This window comes from Lepisosteus oculatus, chromosome 9 (assembly GCF_040954835.1).
Source record: "Lepisosteus oculatus isolate fLepOcu1 chromosome 9, fLepOcu1.hap2, whole genome shotgun sequence".
Lineage (NCBI taxonomy): Eukaryota > Metazoa > Chordata > Actinopteri > Semionotiformes > Lepisosteidae > Lepisosteus > Lepisosteus oculatus.
The window spans coordinates 19,417,358-19,438,305 of record NC_090704.1 but is presented as its reverse complement, the minus strand read 5'-3'; the positions used below and the strand labels follow the sequence as shown (position 1 = coordinate 19,438,305).

Here is a 20,948-nt window from a genome sequence, read left to right as displayed (position 1 = left end):
CAAACCTCAGCTCCACACTACTCTGAATAGAGAACTACCTGAACAGGCAAATTATAATTACCAATAATATGAATACATCAAGTTTCTCAGTTCCATCATTACATACAAGAATTCCCCATAAAAACACAAACTGGTATGCTGTGTGGAGTGCCCATCATTTAAGGCAGCTTCCCAGTCCTGGTTCTGGGTATTGCCATATCTCGTTGTTTCTATTCCTTCATTATTTTGGCCTCACCTCAACTGTTTCCTTGTTTTTTTAAAACCACATTAGTTCATAATCAGGAGAACCAGGTTAGAAATCAGTATAAATCCTGCGGGCCCAGGCACCACTCCGAATTTGTCCTGAAACTGTTTGACAGCCTCACTCCTTCCTATGTCTGAATTCAGGATTGATAGGAATTGGTGAGAAAACTATAGATTAGCAGCTAGCTTGCTAGTAAACTGAAATACATTCTGTACACGATGATTCTTGTAAATCACACATACAAGGAAAGATTTTTTGAGAGATCGAGTCCTGAGTACAGAAAAAAACCCAAACAATTCAATGAAGAGTTCTGTAAACTGACGAAAACCAAATAAAAAATGCCTTACAGTCCTCATAACCAGTACCACTGAATTAAGGAAACCTACTGCCACCTAGTGGTAAAATCCAAAATAAATCTAGCAATAAAGAAATAATTATAATAATAATAATTGCTTACACTTATATAGCGCTTTTTTGGACACTCCACTCAAAGCGCTTTACAGGTAATGGGGACTCTCCTCCACCACCACCAATGTGCAGCATCCACCTGGATGATGCAACGGCAGCCATAGTGTGCCAGAACGCTCACCACACATCAGCTATCAGTGGGGAGGAGAGCAGAGTAATATAGCCAATTCATAGAGGGGGATTATTAGGAGGCCATGATTGGTAAAGGCCAATTGGAAATTTGGCCAGGACACCAGGGTTACACCCCTACTCTTTTCGAGAAGCACCCTGGGATTTTTTAATGACCACAGAGAGTCAGGACCTCAGTTTTACATCTCATCCGAAGGACGGCGCCTGTTTACAGTATAGTGTCCCCATCACTATACTGGGGCATTAGGACCCACATGGACCGCAGGGTGAGCGCCCACTGCTGGCCCCACTAATACCTCTTCCAGCAGCAACCTTAGTTTTTCCCAGGAGGTCTCCCATCCAGGTCCTGACCAAGCTCACACCTGCTTAGCTTCAGTTGCTTGCCAGTTGTGTGTTGTAGGGTGATATGGCTGCAATAGAAAACACTTTAGAAGTTTACGTAATTTTCCACCCACCAGTAGGTTATACACAAGGGAATGTCTTGTTCATGATACATGATACTATTTCCTGTAATCTCAAATAAATACTGAAGACAAAAATGCAAAGCCTTTCTACAGAATCAAAGGGTTTTAGTTGTGAGTTGTTTAGAGCTAAGCTGCTCACATTCTATAGTATAAAACTATTTGCCACTGGTGGTATTACAGAAAGAAAAAAGTATTTCAATGTAAAACTAAGAGAACTAAGAACAGCAGATGTGTCCATATGTAAACTGAATGGGATATTTTAGGTGCATTTTAAAGTACTATCATTGTCCATCAGGTATTTAAAAACTTCGGATTTTTTCCACTCTTTTCAAATGGAAAGAAAAAGGAAATATCAAAGACTTTCAATGAAAATAAAGATATACAACTTCTATCCACTTGTTTTCAATGTGCTTGTCCTGGTGAGATTGTACTACAAGCAGACAAAAAATTTTCCATTTTCCATTTTCCAAATTTTCAGGGATCTGCATGCAGTACCTAAACTAGTAGCAAGATGGAACCAGAGTCTATTTCCATAGTTTATCTGTTAAAGATTCTCAGCTTTGTTTGGTGACTGGAATTGGCTTTCATCCATAAAATGTCTAATCCACTATTTTTTACAAGGTTTCAGGGAGAAGCAGAACCTATCCTGTTAAGCAATGGGCACAAGGTGAGATATACCCAGGATGGGATGCCAGTTCATTAGAGGGGACATTGGAGGGCAAACCAGGGAAGTTTTTTACAGAAGCAAATTAACCTTTGGCCATATCTTTGGAGTGTGGCGAAACCCCATACAAACACTGGGAAAACATACAAACTCCACAACTTTACAGTTATAGAGCCCCAGGAACTGAAATCTGAGACAGATTCAGTTAGCCTTAGGTAACCTACATCTAAAATTTTGAGACACCTGATAGATAAAATAACCTAATTACCATACCTCTGGTCTTCTGAGTGCTGAAAGGTATCACATTTTGGACCCAAAAGATATTTAAATTATTTAATTTAACAAACCACCTGCTTAGTTCATCATAATTAAATTGAAAACGATCTGAAACCTTACCTGAAATTCATCCATACATATTCAGTCCCATTATCCCTTGCAAGATATCAGGTATTTGCTTTCCACTGCATTGGAATTATGCCATTTCTGAGCCCATGTGGTCACTAACAAATGTCCAGGGATTAATTCTCTTTTCAGGCTGTGCATTTCCAGCTCTGTTGGATGTTATGGGGGTTGTTCTGCAGTTTCTCATAGTTGTCTCAGTCCTGGGAAAGTTATTTTGTGTGTCAGAAAATACTTCCAGGAATATCACTTTGGTGCAGTGAGTTTTTATCATATTTACTGCTATTGTTTTGTATTGTTGAAGCTGATATTTTCTGTGATGTATTACGTTTTAACTTGAAATGAGGAAAACTACAACACACCACACCACAGGAGAAGAAAATACTAAAAACCCAGACTTTGCTACAGCTGTCATCACGGCCCCTTGGGACATAACAGCTTCCTAGCTATCTTCGTAGTTTCAGTATTTTATCACAGGCGGCACTCTCCTGTGTGTGAAAATAATCATTACATGAATGCAGGAGGTGAGCAGACAGTGTTATAGTGTGTTTCTGGCATTTACAGTATGTGTTCTGACCTCACCTACCTACCCTGATCCTATCACCTGTATGCCTTACAATATCACTTCAAAGACAACTAAAACAGTCTCCTACACTCTTAACCTTCGCCCTCACCATGTAATATTGACTGTAAAAGACAAGAAAAAGGAAGACAGCAAGCTGCATTGGGCCTGAAACGAGACCAATGTCTTGGTTTTCTTTCAGAGCGAAACATACTTGTTTCTGGCAAGAAACAGCTGCCATAAGTCAGGAATTTTGTATCAAAAAGTATGTGGAAACAATTCAGGAAAATGTATATGTCATTCTGTACTTTGAAAGACTGGGATTACAAAACACACAAGAGTAGCAGGAATATGTATCCACATAGCAGTTAAGTTGTTGAGTTAATGAAATGCAGGTGAAAGCAACTTTCATTAAAGGTGAGATCATAAAGTTCTTCGGCAACTGTCACTTAAAGTATGTCCAAAAAAGAAACAGGAGTTTCTGAATTTCAGTGTAGCAATGTGTACATTAGCCTGGAAAACATGGTATGAAATAAGAGCAAGCAAGGATGCTGTTTTGACATTTATACAATTGCTTGTGATAAGAGCAGTGATGCTGTACAGTTTCTTATTTATTCAGTGGGTCTCACACATAGGCCAATGGCGGCTCACAGTCCACGATTGCCCCAGGAAACCACAACATTCCCACAAGCGATGGCATCTGAACACACTCGGGCTATTTGTCAGTTAGCCCCTCAGTCATCTTATCAAACTTCCAATTAACCATCTCGGATTTCTATATGATCCCTGAAACACCACCAGAACAGTGCTCTGACATTTGAGCTTTTTCTGAAAGTATTGCATTCAGCTCTGTACCAAGAGACACGTCAGCCTGAAAACCAGAAAGCCAAAAGACCTGGAATCCTGAGACCCGAGATCAGGAACCTGAAACCTGTAGCTTGGTTCAAACCTTTTCAAACCAGCACAGTTTCAGTGGTGTCTTCCCACAACTGCATGTCAATTCTGGAATTTTTCCCCTCTATCAGTCATAACACTGTTCATCCTCAGCTGTCTCAGGTGAGTCCCAAATGCCTAAAACCTCATTTTCCTCTGCCAGCCACCAAAAACCACAGAGTCCCTGCAGTTGGATTCCTGCCTGTCAGTGTCTGTGGCTGTCAGCTTCAGCTACCCGCAGTGCAACAGAGGGCACTGAAGATAGTGCCTGCGCTACAGAAACTCAGAGACTTTGTAGAGCACCACAGGTACGTGATCGGTTTGAAGCAGAATCTTGCCACAATTCAGAAGTCTGAGACAGTGTCAGAGTAAGAACTGGTCAGTAAAATGGGATGGCAACATTTATCTTCCCAATCAGCCCATAACTCCTATATACTGGTGATCAGGCTGTTAATAAATACAACATCATGCACCAGGAAGGTGTGTGTGCCACGAACAGGAAGCACTTCTTTTGACAAATAGTTGTGGAAGTAAGGAACAAGCAACGCAGCTATGATGTTGAATTCAATACCCCAGAGTCTTTCAAGAAGTGAAATATTCATACTATAAATGTGAATAAGGTTCCACAGCTCAAACCTTTCAATTCAATGTGGAATTATATTTTACCAGTTCCTAATGTAATAACCAGTGTGGTAAAAAAAAGTAATTACTTAAGAGTTTATGTTTTAACATATTTAGGCATATTTAACTTTCACCATTTTTTTTCAAGTCCCAGTAGGAGACACAATTTACCTCACCTGACAAATAACATACAAATATTTTACTTTGTCATTATTTATTTTTTTAAAAAAACCAACAGTCGGTATCTTTGCGTGAAAATGTAAGTGCACACATAGCTTGACCATCTCAGTTGAGAGGGTATGTAGACTCAGGTGCACCAAAATATGTGCAAATGATTGGATCATCAGGAAGTGATTTCCACCCATATGGAAAATCAGAAACTTGTCAGTTTGGTCTTAAACTCTTAGGTTTGTGGTAACATATCATGCCCAATCTGTGACAATCAGAGCCATTTCCAAACAAAATCATTCCATGGTAACAAAGACAAACTACAAATGGAGAAAATTCAAAACCATTGCCAACCTACCAGGAGTGACCGACCTAGCAAATTCCCTCCAATATCTGACTGTATGATTCTCCTAAACATTTCAAAGAATCCCAAGGTTACATCTACAGACCTGACATCCAAGGTTACATCTACAGACTTGCTGTGTTAAATGTCTGAGTTCACAAATTCACCATTGGGAAAAGATTAAATAAGAATGGCTTTCATAGAAGCATAGGCAGGAGGAAAGCCCTTTTCTGGAATAATGTGCTCTGGACAGATGAGTCAAAAGCTGTTTGGCCATAAGATAAAATGCCATGTTTGTTGAAAACTAAACACAGCCATTGACCAACCATCAAGCACGGTGGTGAGGGGGGTGATGGTTCAGGCCTGCTTTGCTACTTCAGGACCCTGAAGCCTTGCTATAGTTAAATCTACCATGAATTTCACACTGTAATAGAGTATTCCAAAGTTACTGTAAATGTGAGACCATCTTTCCCGAAGCTAAAGCTCAGCTGAAAGTGGATCAAACAACCGCACAATGATACAAACATATGAGCAAATCTATGACAGAATAGCTCAAACAGAAGAAATCAGATATTGGTATAGTCAAGTCTAGACATCTAGAAGTCTAGAAGTCATAGAGATTCTGTGGCAAAACCTACAGAGAGCTGTGCATACAAGAAAGCCCTCAATCATTACAGATTTGAAGCAGTTCTGTGAGGAAGAGTGGGCCAGAATTCCTCTGAGGAGATGTGACAGAGTGATCAACTCTTACAGGAAGCTTTTACTTCAAGATATTGCTTCTAAAAGGGGTGTCACAAGTTACTGAATATATCTAATGCTGGATGATCAAATAATGTTTGTTTTACCTATTATTGGGACTTGGCAAAGACTAGGTGAACGTCAAATATATCTAAATCTATATATAGTATAAATATATCTGTTAAACCATAAAATCCTAAGGTGATGTACTTGCTTTTTCACTACACTGTGTATTGTATTGCATTAGCTTTTTTTCTTTCTTTGTGTGCTGCCTGTTAATTAACATGTTCCTTAATGCAAATTATTTGGACAGCCCTGTAGTATTGTTTTAAATAATACTAAACATGGAGAATTCCTGGCAGCCCTAATAAAATCTAATAAACAGTGCAGGCTGTGGTATGACATTTTTATCTACTCAATAATTCCACAATATTAATTTGTATTTGTAACAGTATTGTTGTTGTAATTAGGACTGTAATATAGTACAGTATTAAGTACTGTGGTCAAAAGATAATAGCTACCATTGGGAAATGCTTGTGGAAACAGGACTGTGGGCATTTCCTGGAGAGTCAGATCACTGACATTATAGTAACATAAATCTGTATAGTATCATAAATATTTAATATTTTCAATATTTGCTTAAAACTATTTGAAATATACATTAATTAAATAATAATTCGAAAAAAAATTGACCTTAACCACAAAAGTAGTTAAGAAAGCACGCTTTTCTAGTTGAGGAAAACGAGAAGTGGAAGCGTCAGTGGAAGAATATGCCACTAGAGGGCGTAAGGCCCTCTACTGTCCGTGCATACCTTCGGTTCACTTTGGGGTACATTGAGCTCCGTGAAGTTGGCCCCCATACAGACAGCAAAAAAAAATGAAACCCACCTCATTTGTTAGTGCCGTTGAAAGTAGGATTTTTTGCTGCTTTCGTTTCCGAGATATAGCGCCTTGCTTTTTCGGGGTCATGATGTCACTCTGCCCCCCTACAACGTCGTAGGGGAACAGAACCGGTCTCACTCGTTAGTGCTCTGTTTGTGCCGGTATGTACAATTGAAAGTAACTTCCTAGCGGGTTCTTTTTCGGATAATGACCTTAAGGAATGAGGGGAGTTTAATTATTTGTGCTGTTTGTAGGTAGGCAAACTTCACAAAGCTCTTTAAACGATTAATTACAGTAGGTGAACTGGTGAAGGGCTGAGAGTCACATTCTTACATGGGCTTAATTTTTAATTACATGGACTTTTAATTTAGGCATATAAAGGGATTCATGGTGGCAGTTGAAGTTAGGGTAAGGTTTGTCAGAAGGTTTTATTCACTTTTCTAGTGGCTTCACTTGAATTCTATAATAATCAACCAATAACAAAAAAAAGAGTCCCATGTCAAGCAAAATGTATGATATGATATTAAAATATATTTGGGGAAATAGATTTAGTAGCTCTAACAAGATCTAAAAAGAATTAATCATATATGGGGTGGAGAGGTGACACTGTGACTAAGGATCTGCACCTGTGGCTAGAAGGTTGCTGGTTCAAATCCCATGGCCAACAGAGAAATTCTACTCTGTTAGGACCTTGTGCTCTGACCCCAAGCAAATTCCTAATACAATAAGTTGTATATGGCTAATAAAGTGATCTTATCTTAGAAATTGCTTCAATAGATATTGGGTGCAGCCAAGAAGGCTGTGAGTAGAAATGAGGAAATCTCAGACAGGACAAGTCTCCAGATTTAAATCCAGCTGAGTATTTTACATGCTGAGGGAAAAGTGTAAGAACACCTGAAGTGTAAGTAAAAACACAAAGTGTCTCTATGGGTTGCAAATGCAGTTGTTGCTTTAGGGGATATACAACCAAAATGTGTCTCAGTACTTATGATCACTTAGAAAGACTGGGTTGAACACAAAGTATATTTTTGGTTTAGCTAAATGACTAAATAAATGTATTAATTCAACATTTTCCATATTTAATATTAATTACTTAAAATTAAAATATATTGTAATTATTATTCAATTAATTTCATGATCATCAATAAAAGAAAGTGATTGACTGTAAAGAACAAAGTTTAATCTTTGCTGACAAAATACTTTTTTAGGACCTGTTATGTTACTATTCTCTAACACTCTACAATAATTAATTTTGATAAACTTACTCATACAATTTGTACCCATAATGGTATGTTGAAAATTTTTGCTATTACTGTTTCTTTTAAAGAGTGTTAAGTATTTTGAGTTTTACTTGATAGGTACAGATATGTTACCCACCCCAAATGATACTCCACCTGGGATGGAAACAATTCCCACAGGGTTTTGCTTTCAGTTGAGTTCTTTATCACAGGTTAATTTATTTGAATTTTCAACCTGATGCAGATTTTAAATTTGCTTTGAAGACTTAAAATCCTTTATTCTAGAGCATTATCTCAAATGTAATACCAATGATCTCTACAGAATGGGGGGTAAACTGCTCATTGTATTTAAACAAAAATAAGAAAACAAACTCTTAAAAAACACATCGAGAATTGTCTTCTTAAAGTTCTGTATGCTAGATTAGGGTATTTTGTAACCACAAATTTACAGTTTCCATCATGTTCCATTATGTTATTGTTCACTGAGTTTTTACCTACTGTTTTGTGATTACGAAACATTAACATTTCTTCTGATTTCGTTTCAATCAGAAGAACTAAAATTTCTCCATGATTATCATCTCGTGTTTGCTATTTCAGAATTAACTATCCTACGTTAATTTAATGGTGCAATCATTAACAGAATTATATTAATATAAAATATATTTTACATGTTTAAGAGACTTGTTAAATCAGATAGCCTGAGATTACGTTTGATTCCCAGTACTACATCTCTACTACATTTTTCACCCTGGATGAAAACGTTTTTCCTCGAATCAGGCGATGTAAAAAATTGTTCGACTCGAATAAAAACAAACTACAATTTTTATTATTAATACAAAACAGCATTTATATAGAAAAATATTATCTTAATCGAATCAAGTGAAACGCTGTTTTTTTCTTAAACAAAATATCTAATTCTTTAAGAAATGTTTCCCTTCTGATGTTTCAGCAACGTACAGAGACCTATTATGGATAGCTGTTTCTTTCGGCAAAAAGCCTTTAAGATATAAGTGCAGTGTTCGGCCGGCATTTAATGTTTTGGCTATAAAATAATTAACTGCAAGTGCCAGAATCCTTTTCTTCTGTTTTCAAGCAAGGCAAGATGGGACTTGATGTTCAACCCAACCAGCGTGGCACCAGCTTTCTCGGTCCATTGCTTCCTGAAAAACAACACTTCCCGAAACGCCAAACACTTTCTGCAATTTTGGGGCCCGCCCCTTGTAATGGACGAGTATGAGCTGCAAAAGGGGAAAGGCGAAGAAATATTTTTTCGAAAATATACTTTATTATTCAGTTATGTGCGTTTAATCTTTCTATGCAGAACTGTCCTTAGCTGGAGTTTAAAGTAAGATATAGGTCCGTATAGCTTGTTTCATGAATTTTAATTGTGATTTAGGATTACACCAACCCCCTCCTCAGACCTGGGCGCAGAGGGGATCGGGTAGGCCTGAGCTCATCCCCGAACTCTAGTATGCTGTAGTGGCGGGGTCTAATGAGCTATGGCAAGGTAGCAGTGCCGAGGATTAGCTGGCAGGCAAACACAGTCGAGCGGATCAACGGTGACGACAAGGGCTCAGGGATGTGCAAATAGGCTTCAAGAAACCCCCTTAATCCATGTGCTGGTAACATATTTAAATAGAAGCAGTGTTTCCAGGCATTGCCGTGCTTTCAACGCATTCCACCAGATAAAGAAGGTAAGACAGCAACTTCGATTAATCTATTAAGCTAATTGCTCAGTTTAGTGATACATTAAGGTGCAGCTGAAACTGGAGGGGGATCAATAATTTAATGTAGTGCAAAATCTAAGGTTGTCGACATGGGTCCGAATTGTGATCAGATAGGTTAGCGTGTCTGATGTACACAACGTCATTCCTGTTGTTTTAAAAGCCATGGTCAAACCAGCTCCTTTCTTCACAAGCCCAGAGGTGCCTTGCAAAATTAATATTACACGTTGTGTCCTTATAATTGCAGTTAAGGTTATGCTTAGAAACAGAAGAGAAAGAAAGTAAAGAAGTTGAGTATATTTTCAGAGTTTCAAATCTACACTTTGTCCTACTAAGGACCGTGGCCAACAGCTTCTGTGGTAGAGAGCGCACCTTTGCTCCAGATTTGAATGTGCAATACACAGTGAAATAAGACAGTTAACCAATGTGCAAGAGTTTCAATTTGTATTCAAACAAGTCACCTCACTTTTCCGCCGGCTTATTAGAGGATTTATAAATAACTGGGTGTTGGATCCACTGGTTGGGTGGCCGACTTCTATCTTTGATGAGCACAGATTATACTTTCTCTAATTTGACTCAATTTCTCTTCTGGTTTCGCTATTCGAAGCGCCGAAGCACCGGAAAAAGGCTTCACAGCCGAAACGTGTTTTCTTTCTTCTCTTTTCAGCACGGAATAAGCCTATTACTTGTTCCTTTGAAGAGTAATGGTGTTTACATTTATTTAACATACAGAAATTACAAGTTTGCGTTTTATGCTTCACAGTGAACATACATAGCTCGCTCTATGTTTTCTTGTACAGGTGCTTGTAATCCATGGTTAAGTCACATTTTATTAATTTGAAATAACAGGACAAGATTTAAAACAACAATTTAAAGTGCATGTAACCTAAAAAAGCAAACAATGAAAATATAAACATTCAATTAATATTATCCTTTGAATTTAAAAGACTAATAAAATGACATTACTTTCAAGTAATACTTTTTAAAAAGATAAAAGGCAAACATTAACAATGGAAAAACTGTAAAAGATGATAACACCATATCGATTCATTGTAGAAATATTGTTGCGTCCTCTTTGTGGCAAGCATAGAGTATTGCTTTCAGGCCAAATAATTCCGTTTTTGTTTCATGAGATGAAAGAAACTTCTGCCAACTGGTCTCCAGGGTTTGTCGTATGCCATTACTACCCATCTAGAGTCCCACCCATAGAGGCTAAATCTGGGTAAACCTGAACCTAAACCTGAAGAAGGCTCCAAAACCGAAAGGTTGTGTTTCCTTTCTTCTCTTTTCAGCATGGGATAAACCTATTACTTGTTCCTTTAAATCTGGGTAGTGCTGCAGAGACTGCTGTCATTGTTGTGATCCCATCTCAGCCATGGAACTCCATAGCTTTGTCAGGGTGGTCACTTAGTTCTCGGTTGCTTCTTTAACCAAGCTCCTTCTTGCCAGTTGCTAGCAAGTGTCTGGGTGGTTCTGTATTCACTCAATTTCATAATGTTTGCTCTTGGGAATCTTTAATATCATTATGTTATATACTCCTTTCCTGATGTCTTGTACTCATTTCTGTTTGAGGTTGCAACACAACAAATTGTAAAAACATCCAAGGAAGGATTTATATAAATAGTACATTGCAGCTGCAATGTGCAATAGTCCATGTGGTGTTGGCTTTGTGTGGTCATGGGTGATGCTGTCACTGTAATGATGGCACTGTGCTTTTGATGATCTATGAGAAATGGGATTGTGCTGCAGTGGCCTTTGTGGTGATGGCACTGTGTTGTAATTGCTTTGGGTGTAATGGGAGATGGCTCTGTGCTGTAATTGTACTTGTAATGTGACACTGTGCTGTTTTTATCTATATGCCGAAGGCTATGTGCTGAAATAACTGGTACCTGAAGTACATGATCAGTCTTTTTTCTGTGTAGGGTTTTTTAATTGGTCCAGCATATTCTGGAAGTGTTAACAAAGTGGGCTGGGAGATACGGCCTAAAATTAATATATTTATATTTTTTCTACTTTTTTTTTCTTTCTCTGCCGCCATTTTTTAAATCCGCTTCACGTTGCAATTTACAAACACGACATCCACTTGCATTGTGACTGCTGCTTCTACAGCCGACTACTCCCCGATGAAATTGTTCAGCTGATTACTTTTAACCTCCTGCTACTGCATTGATTCAGGATTTCCTTCCCGTCTTGTTGCATCGTCGCAGATTCTTCTAACATGCTTCTAAGGTACACCTCACTGCAACGGCTGCAACTAAAACAGAATGATTTCCTGGTAAAAGACACATTTGATTATTGCTGTAATATTGGGATCTTATAACCGATGCGTTCCATCCATCCCGGCACAGAACGCTGTTTCTTTCCTTCTTCTACGCACAGAGTCTCTATCCCTGCCTCTTGGCGCAAGACTGGAAGTCCATCCTGCACCAGCGCCGACCTAAAAAAAATTACTCTCACTACTGCACTTGGAACCCACTCTGCTTCCCCCTGGATCCTCGAGACTGGCCAGATCAGCACTAAACTCCATGAACAATAAGTCTCTTTTTATATGTGACTTTATTTCAGATAAAACACTGGACATTCTGTGCTTAACCGAAACCTGGCACAGACAAAACGATGGTCTCCTGCTTAACCAACTAGCCCCTTCTGGGTATGGGTTGTTTGACCTTCCGCGTCTCTCAGGCAGAGGTGGGGACATAATTGTTAGTTACAATCTTCTTTAAAATTTAAGTCCCATTACTTTACCTCTTCCCTCCTCTTTTGAGTGTCTTGTTTTAAATGTCTCTGTACCCCACTCTACTATCATTGCCACAGTTTATAGACCACCCAAACCTAACAGTGCCCTTTTAGGTGAGTTTACGGATTTACTTTCATTTTTATGCCTCAGATTTAAGAGGATCCTTGTTCTTGGGGACTTTAATATACACATTGACTCAAGGTTTTCCAGTTTGGCTAAGGATATTCTAGCTCTATTGGGATGCTTTGATCTTACTCAGTTTGTTCGTAGCCCATCACATAACGAAGGACACACCCTAGACTTAATCATTGCAAATGACTCTTGCTTCCCACTGCACTTCCCTTGAACTAAGCCTCTCTGACCACTTAGCTATTTTTTTCAATCTGGAATTACCTGTTTCTAATACTTCCCACTAACACTCCGTACATTTTTGCAACTGGCAATCAGTTGATCAGCCTAGGTTCACAAATTCTGTTCTGTCCTCCTTATCTTGTTTCTCTACCTCTGACCTGCTAGAGGACAAAATATATTTGCTTAATGGCACTCTTTTATCTACCTTGACACCTTTTCTCTTCTAAGAACTCGAACTCTCTCTTTTTCTCGCTCTGCCTCCTGGTACACTGACCATCTTCGATGTCCCAGAAACTTGAGCATAGGTGGCATCTTTCTGGCCTAAACGTACATTATCAGGCTTGGAAAGATTACTTGTCTGAATATAAGGATATGACAGAGTCTGCTAGATTTAGCTACTTCTCTCACATCACTGAAAATAACCATAACAACCCTAAACACCTTTTCTCCACCATCAACAGACTGGCCCACCACATTTTGTAACTTTGTAACACATTTTTAGATTTCTTTAGCTCCGAGATCGGCAACATCTGGCATAACTTTCTCTCCACAATGCATATCATTCACACATCTCCTTCCTCCTTATCCAACTTTTCTGGTTCCCTTCTCTCCAACTTCACTCTTCTTGACTCTGCATCCCTCAGTAAACTAGTTTCACGCATGAAATCCACCACCTCTATATAAGATCCCATTCCCACCACTTTATTTCAGTCCTGTTTCACTTCTCTCTGCCCCGTTGTCTTCAATATAACAAAAATGAATCCTTGAGCACTGGTGTTGTACCAACGGTCCTTAATAACTGCTGCCATTACCCCCGTGCCAAAAAAGCCTAACATGGCTCTGGACAATCTAAATAATTTTTGCCCCATCTCCAACTTACCCTTTCTTGCAAAAGTTCTAGAACGTGCTGTCACATTTCAATTATATAGCCACCTTATTGTAAATAACCTTTTTAAACCCCTCCAATCTGGCTTTCGTCAACTTCACGGCACAGAAACTGCCCTGGTCAAAGTTACCAGTGATCTTCTAATAGCTTCTGATTCTGGTTCTCTTTCTTCTTGATCTCAGTGCTGCTTTCGACATTGTTAACCATGACAGCTTACTTTCTCGTCTTGAGACTGTGTTTGGAGTTTCTGACACTGCTGATCACTGTCACTTTGTCTCTCTTGGCAGATTTAGGTCTGAAATTGGTCACATTAAGTCTGGTTTTCCTCAGGGCTCAATACTTGGTCCCCTACTTTTCAGTATTTACATGTTTCCACTTGGTCAGCTTTTAAGATCACATGGCCTCAACTATCATTTCTATGCTGATGATACTAAAATATACATCCATATCAAACCTGACACTGATGTGGCTGTTTCTAATAGCATCTCTGACATAAAAACTTGGATGACTCAATATTTTCTTAATCTTAATGGTGACAAGACCAAAATCATGCTTATTGGCACCCCCCATCAACTTTGTAAAGCCAGTCCTGTAACCCTGTCTGTGGATGTTACTGTACTTGAGCTTCAGTCTAAATTGAAAAAACCTTGGGGTGATTTTTGATTGGCTTAACATTTGACCCACATCTGCAGTATGGTGTTAAAAGACCTTTTCTTCAAGTTATCAAGTTAGTTATCACTAACTGTGGCTGAAAAGCTGATCAACAAATTTGTCTTCTCCCGAATTGACTACTGTCATGCTCCACTCTCTGGGGGGTATCTAAATGCACATTGAACAAACTCCAGTATGTCCAAAATTAAGCAGCCAGATTCCTGACCAGGTCTAAGTGATCACATTACTCCTATCCTGGAGTCCTTGCACTGGCTTCCTGTCAAGTTTCGTGTCTACTTTAGAATCCTCATGCTCACCTATAAGGCTCTGCGTGGCTAATTCTGATTTCCTAACTGTCCCCCAAGCCTGTCTACACTCTATGGGTGACAGGGCCTTCTCCTGTTATGCCCCTAAGCTCTGGAACTCTCTCCCCAAGGATATCAGAGAGTCACCTTCTCTAAACTCCTTCATATCCAGCCTCAAAACCTTCTGCTTTAGAAGAGCCTTTGCTTAACTGGTTTTATTCCTTACCCTTCTGCTTCTACTGTATTTAGTACCACCATCTACTGGCTCCTCTGTGTATTCTCATTGTGTTTATCTTGTGTATTTTTTATTGTTTATTTTTAATTGTTGTTGTTTTTGTCATTCTGTTAGGCGCTTTGAGAAGCCACCTTTAAAGGTATATAAAGATTATTATATCACGGTATAATTTTAGTTTTGGACGGTAATGATATACATTACAACATATAATATACATTTTTTTTCTCATCCTTTCAATAGAACATGCTCTAAAAGGAGTACAAGACTTGGATAGTAAATAAGTTGCCTGGAGTTAACTATTAGGTTATTATTAACTATTGGTTAGCTACTGTGTTTTTCCTTTAGTATTTTTGAAATTTCACATTGAACTGAAGTAGAAGTCGATCATTTTAAGAACATTTTTATTTTGCAGAACTGAAACAATACAATAAACTTATGAACATAAATTAAATAAGTAAATATGTAATACTTCAAAGTATGGCTGTGAAGTGCGGCTCGACCACAGGTCAGTTGTAGTAGAAAAGTGTGTAATACTGGCAAGTTCTTCCTCCACTTTATCAGGACAGATGCTGTACAACTTTGGGATTTCGGTTTGATTGAAATATTTGCAGGTTTGGTGTTACATAGCAGGAATCCAGTGTTTTCACCAGTGCCTTAAAGCCATCTCTCTGTGGTTTGGATGGGTACCATGTCCTTACACAGGTACACAGTTATGGTATGTATAATGTCCTTCCACCACTGGCTTTTCTTATCATAAGGACAATGACTAGTTAATGACTCAGGCAGCAATGTCTGCATTGTGCCTTTTTTTTCCACATTGACACTAGAACTGCTTGATTCGGAGCGCATTCTCGTGCTTTCGTCATACTCGCATACATGTTTCATCTTTAGGTGATTCTAAATAAAGAATTCTATAATTGGAGCTAAAATATGGCAGAATTTTAAACTATGACAGGTCAATCATAAAAATTTCCAAACCCCGTTTTGCAACGATGCTGGCGGCGCCATTTATGTAAACATCAAAATCCATTCTTTACAGGTATAAACAGTATAGCCAAATCCATATCGTGGCACATATTTCTACTGGTATACCGTCTATATCGGTTATACCGCCCACCCCCATGCCCATCTTTAGACTGTGGATATTTCAGACTTCCTTCATTTTGAGCAAATTGTGAACAAGCAGATGTGAATTATATTCATATTCCCATCTCTCTGTCCTGGTTCTTTTCCAGGTTACCCAGTATGGAGCGAGCCGGCAGCATCCAGCTAGAGATCCCTGACTTCAGTAACTCGGTGCTGTCCCACCTGAATCAGCTGCGCATGCAAGGCCGCCTGTGTGACATCATTGTCAACGTGCAGGGACAGAGCTTCCGTGCTCACAAGGTAGTCCTGGCTGCCAGCTCGCCCTACTTCCGTGATCACATGTCCCTGAGCGAGATGAGCACAGTCTCCTTGTCCGTCATCCGTAACCCCACTGTCTTTGAGCAGCTGCTCTCCTTCTGCTACACCGGCCGACTGTGCCTGCAGCTGGCCGATATCATCAGCTACCTGACAGCGGCCAGCTTCCTGCAGATGCAGCACATCATCGACAAGTGCACCCAGATCCTGGAGAGCATCCACTTCAAGATCAGCGTGGCTGACGTGGAGGCCGAGCTGAGCCAGGGAGCGCGGGGTAAGCACCAGGACCGGTCGCTGGAGTCCAGCCGGGGTGGTGCACCCCGCTCTCTCAGCCCACGTCATGGGAGCCCCCGGGGCAGCCGTCGTAGTGGGGGAGGGGTAATTGATGTGAGCCCCCAGATCATTGAGCATGGTGCTTCAGAGGGACTGGGCAAGGAGCCCATCCTGCGCATCAACCGGGCCGGCCAGTGGTATGTGGAGACTGGGCTAGAGGCGGGGCGGGGGGGCGCGCTGGATGAGGATGTGCGGGTGGTGGACGGACTGCGGATCAAGACAGAGCGGCTGGAGGAGTGGATGGCAGCTGAGACACAGGCCTCCGGGGAGGAGGGAAGCAGTGCTGAGGAAGTGACGGCCATGATGATCGACACCACTGGCCACAGCTCACTCCCCCAGGAGGGCTTCAGCATGGGGGCTTCAGGAGCCAAGGGCTCCCAGCCCTCCAGCAGCTTCAGCGAAACAGACAGGTACGTGTGGAGCCAGGCCCTCGGCCTGAATGCCTGGAGCTCAGTTCGGGAGTTCAATGGCAAATCATGTCAAAACTTAAGTTAAGATTCACAATCGGGCTAAAACTACTACAGGATGTGAATTATTTAGGTGTTATTAAGTGCTGAACTACTGAAAGAGAAGCAGAAATTTCCTTTGGATTCTGAGGCTGGGAGCAGTAAGTGCCGACCATCTACATGCTTTTGTGTGTGTAAGCATCTGGGTCGCTGTATTAACATGGTAGTCTTTGATAGTGGTAGTCTGTATTGATGAGTGAGTGCAAGAGTTTGTTCCTCATAGGGTGTCTCTTTTCTGCCAGGTTCAGCCCCACGGGCAGTGTGGTGGTGGTGGCGGAGCGGCAGAGAGCCAAGAGCGAGTCTCCATGGAGGGTGGATGATCAGAGACAGCCCACTTCACAGGTACACTACCCTGTTTCACCTTCAGGCGATCCTGAGCTCCCTGTTGGATTAAGGTCTTTTTTTTTTTCAAGCCCCACAAAGGCAGCAGGAAACAAACTTTAGATTCAGGAAGGAAGATTTCAGCCATGGACGTTTTTGCCATGAAACCAAGACTAACACAAGGACATCAGTTGACCATCTACAGAAAATCACCCCTTATCAATGCTCTGGGTGCTGTGTGTTGTGGATTTTAATCTTTTGCTAGCCCTGAGTTAATAAAGATGACCATGTGTGTCTGTGGCTTAGACTACGTGGCATTGCAACACTGCAGACAGAGGCCTCAATGTATTTTAAATCATTAAGAGTAGACATCTAGACTGAATAAGCAAACAACACAGAATGTGAAAGCAACTTGGAAAACATAAGCAGAGACAGCATAAAGGTCTTTTAACATATCAGATAACACTATCTTTGTCAGGAAGCTGATTGTGATAGTTGCATGAAGCCAGTTTAAAACCTCAGCATGCTTTCATTTTCTTTTTTCTCACCATCTGAGCATATCCTCTAAGAAAAAGACGAGACGTGCTAAGGATAAATCATAGGGCCCTGCCAGAATTCATTGTCAGAGGTTCCAAGGTCCAGACAGACAATAGGATGTTAGTAGTGTCACAGTCTTCTTGTGATGGGATTTCTTCTTCCTTTTTTCACCTTTGTTTCATTTATCAGATTAAATTAGTCTGCATGGCTAAAAGTATTCCCTGTATATTTCTCACAAGTCAGTCTCGAATGAGACTGAAAGTGGAAAAAGTGATGCCTTAAAGAAAGAGCTGGGTCTGCAACTTGATAATGTCTGGTGTCAGATCACACACTCATCTGGTCACTTCAAACATTAATGCAACTTTAAGAGAAATTTAACTGTGATGGCTGTCAGTCGTAGCAACAGAAAAAAAATGATTGTGGCTGAAATTATGAAAAGCCATTTTTACCGTGTTCAGTCCTGTAAAGAGACCTTTAAGTGTGGTGATAGAAATTTATATAAAGCAACCAAATATGACTTTGGGTGTGCAGTGCAGAAAGCAAAGGCCCAATACAGAGATCAGTTAGAAAGCAAAATGAATAGCAAAGACAGGAAGGGGGTAAGGCAGGGCCTTCAGCAGATTACGGACTGGGCAAGAACCCTCTTGATGATGATCCAAAGCTTCCAGACAAGTTGAACAATTTCTACAGTAGACTTGAGGTACAAGACTGCCTTCAACAAATAGTTTATATATTTCTAGAAACCTCTTCCCCTCCCTTTATCCTTGGTGAACATGAGGTTAGATACCAGTTTCGCAAACAAGATGGCAGGAAAGCCGGGGGCCCAGATCATGTTTCAGGTTCAACTTTAAAATCATGTGCAGATCAGCTGTCACCCATCCTAAGGTGTTTAATGTGTCACTGCAACAGTCTAGGATTCCTGCTTGTTTTAAGTCTGCGTTTCCAAAGAAATCAATAAATCAATTATTAAATACTGGCTATGATTCAGTGATTACTGCCTTTAACACAGACGTCCCCCAGAGGCTCTTTCATCATCTGAATTGACATGGGTGTAAATCAATCAGTGTGTTTCTGGTTTCCAGATTTTTTTCAGGCAAGAGGCAGGTGGTCAAAGTACACCAGAAACACTCTCAGCCACTGGTTTTAAATATAGGTGCACCCCAGAGCTGCTGTATGTAACCACTTGTGTACTCCTTGTATGCTAATGATTGTGTTATGTCCTACCGAATATGTGAAATTAATTAATTTGGCAGGGCTCCTATCCCAGTCCCTCTGAACCACAATGGCTGGGCTAAGAACTAAAAATGACAAATCTCTTTAAAGGAAGGAGGTGGCTGCTTTTGTGAGCTGTTGCAGTCAAACCAATGTCTAGCTAAATGTTACTAAAATCAAAGAAGTAATCTTTCATTTCAAATGTGACAAGAATGAACTACAACCTCTTTAGATTGATGGTCAGTGGAGATGGCAGATACCTTTACGTTTCTTGGCACAACGATCTCCTCCACTTTGGAATGGGTGACCAATGTGCACCAGATAGTGAAGAAAGCCCATCAGAGACTCTTTTCACAGGCAGCTCAGAATGTTTGGTGTGTATCAGGAAGCCATGGTCCATTTTTACTGGGCAACAATTGAGAGCATGTTAACTTTTTCTGTAATGGTCTAGTGTGGGAAAGTAGCCACTTGGGAGAGGAAACAGGTGCAGATTTTAATCCACAGTGCTTGTAAAATATTTGGCTGTGACCATCTGTTGCTTCCACATATGCAAAACATTTAAATAAAAAAATGAAGATAATCAGCAACCATTCCCACCAAGCATTTCCCTCGGCATGTGCTAAGATGTGTGAAATCTAGAACAGAGCGGTTTTCAGAAGAGCACCTGCCCTGAGGCTATTCAGTCTCTGTTCTAAAAGTGTTATAAAAGTGTTTATTAGAGTACTTACTGATAAATGTGTGGATATCTTAATTTAAATGTAGCAGCATAGTGTATTTAGTTTTGTCTGTTGTTCATGGTTTTTCTTTCTCTTCTTTTATCTGTTTTTTGTATCAAAGGTTGGTTTGGCAGTAAGACTTTAACTTTGAGGGAGACGACAAAAGTGTGTTAAAAGCTCGAGAGCTGATCAAGGGAGTTTGTATATATCCACTAGCTGCTTACATCTAACGCTGTCCTCCTGTTGTCCCCTTCAGGGCGAGGAGCAGACAGTGTTCGACGTGGGTGGCTATGAGGAGTACTTGCGCGAGCAGGTAGGCGACCGCTGGTTCCGCTACAATCCGCGGCTCACCTGCATTTACTGCTGCAAGTCCTTCAACCAGAAGGGCAGCCTGGACCGGCACATGCGGCTGCACATGGGCATCACCCCCTTCGTGTGCCGCATCTGCGGCAAGAAGTACACACGCAAGGACCAGCTGGAGTACCATATCCGCAAGCACACGGGCAACAAGCCCTTCCACTGCCACGTCTGTGGCAAGAGCTTCCCTTTCCAGGCCATCCTCAACCAGCACTTCCGCAAGAACCACCCTGGCTGCGCCCCCCAGGAGGTCTCACACAGCGCCTCCCCCGAGACCACCGTGCCCTCGCGCGGCCAGAACGAGGACGAGTCTCCCTCGCAGGAGGAAGGGGGCGCAGCCGCCTTCAGCGAGGCGGTGCAGCCTTCGGTGTCCACCACCGGGCCCGACTGATCGCTCCGATCTCTGGCCAGGGGGGCGGGGCAGGGAGAGCTGGGGGAGGAGGCGAGTGAGGCTCTGCTCTCCCAGGTGCAATCCTTGAGCTGTGTTTACAGAAGAGGGGGCCCAGCGCCCTACTCGTATGTGTGATGGATTGGACTGTATTTTTATGGCCAGGAGGCCGAAGGCTTTTCTCAGCACACGTAATGGCAGGATTCTAGTAAGTTATTGCCAAATTCTCCCATCTGCCCTCACAAAATAAAGATGCACAAGGAAAAAGATGCAGTTTCCCAGCATTAGATTGAAGACTTTTTTTTCCACCCTAGTGCCCCGCAAAGTAAATGATTTGACCCCATGTGTCACTGAAGCAGAGGAGACGCAGGGTTGCAGCGGGGTGATTTTTATTTCTCTGGCCTCTTGTGTGGGTCCAAACTGAACTCATAGTAG

The 20,948-nt window shown here is 40.9% G+C and overlaps 1 protein-coding gene across 4 annotated transcripts; it reads left to right on the top strand.

Moving 5' to 3' along the window:
• The first annotated feature begins 9,066 nt into the window (after nt 1-9,066).
• On the top strand, nt 9,067-20,733 carry zbtb37 (zinc finger and BTB domain containing 37). 4 transcript variants are annotated; one of them, XM_015339309.2, is made up of 5 exons: nt 9,067-9,547; nt 15,978-16,128; nt 16,234-16,886; nt 17,225-17,324; nt 20,025-20,733. In XM_015339309.2, exons 2-5 carry the CDS (start codon nt 15,988-15,990, stop codon nt 20,514-20,516), a joined length of 1,386 nt encoding a protein of 461 aa, XP_015194795.1. In that variant the 5' UTR covers nt 9,067-9,547; nt 15,978-15,987; the 3' UTR covers nt 20,517-20,733. The 4 variants fall into 4 exon arrangements, with proteins under 4 accessions (XP_015194795.1, XP_069050359.1, XP_006643141.1 ...); XM_069194258.1 differs by adding an exon at nt 12,143-12,265 and having other exon boundaries at nt 15,978-16,886; XM_006643078.3 differs by having other exon boundaries at nt 15,978-16,886.
• Nucleotides 20,734-20,948: the final 215 nt, after the last annotated feature.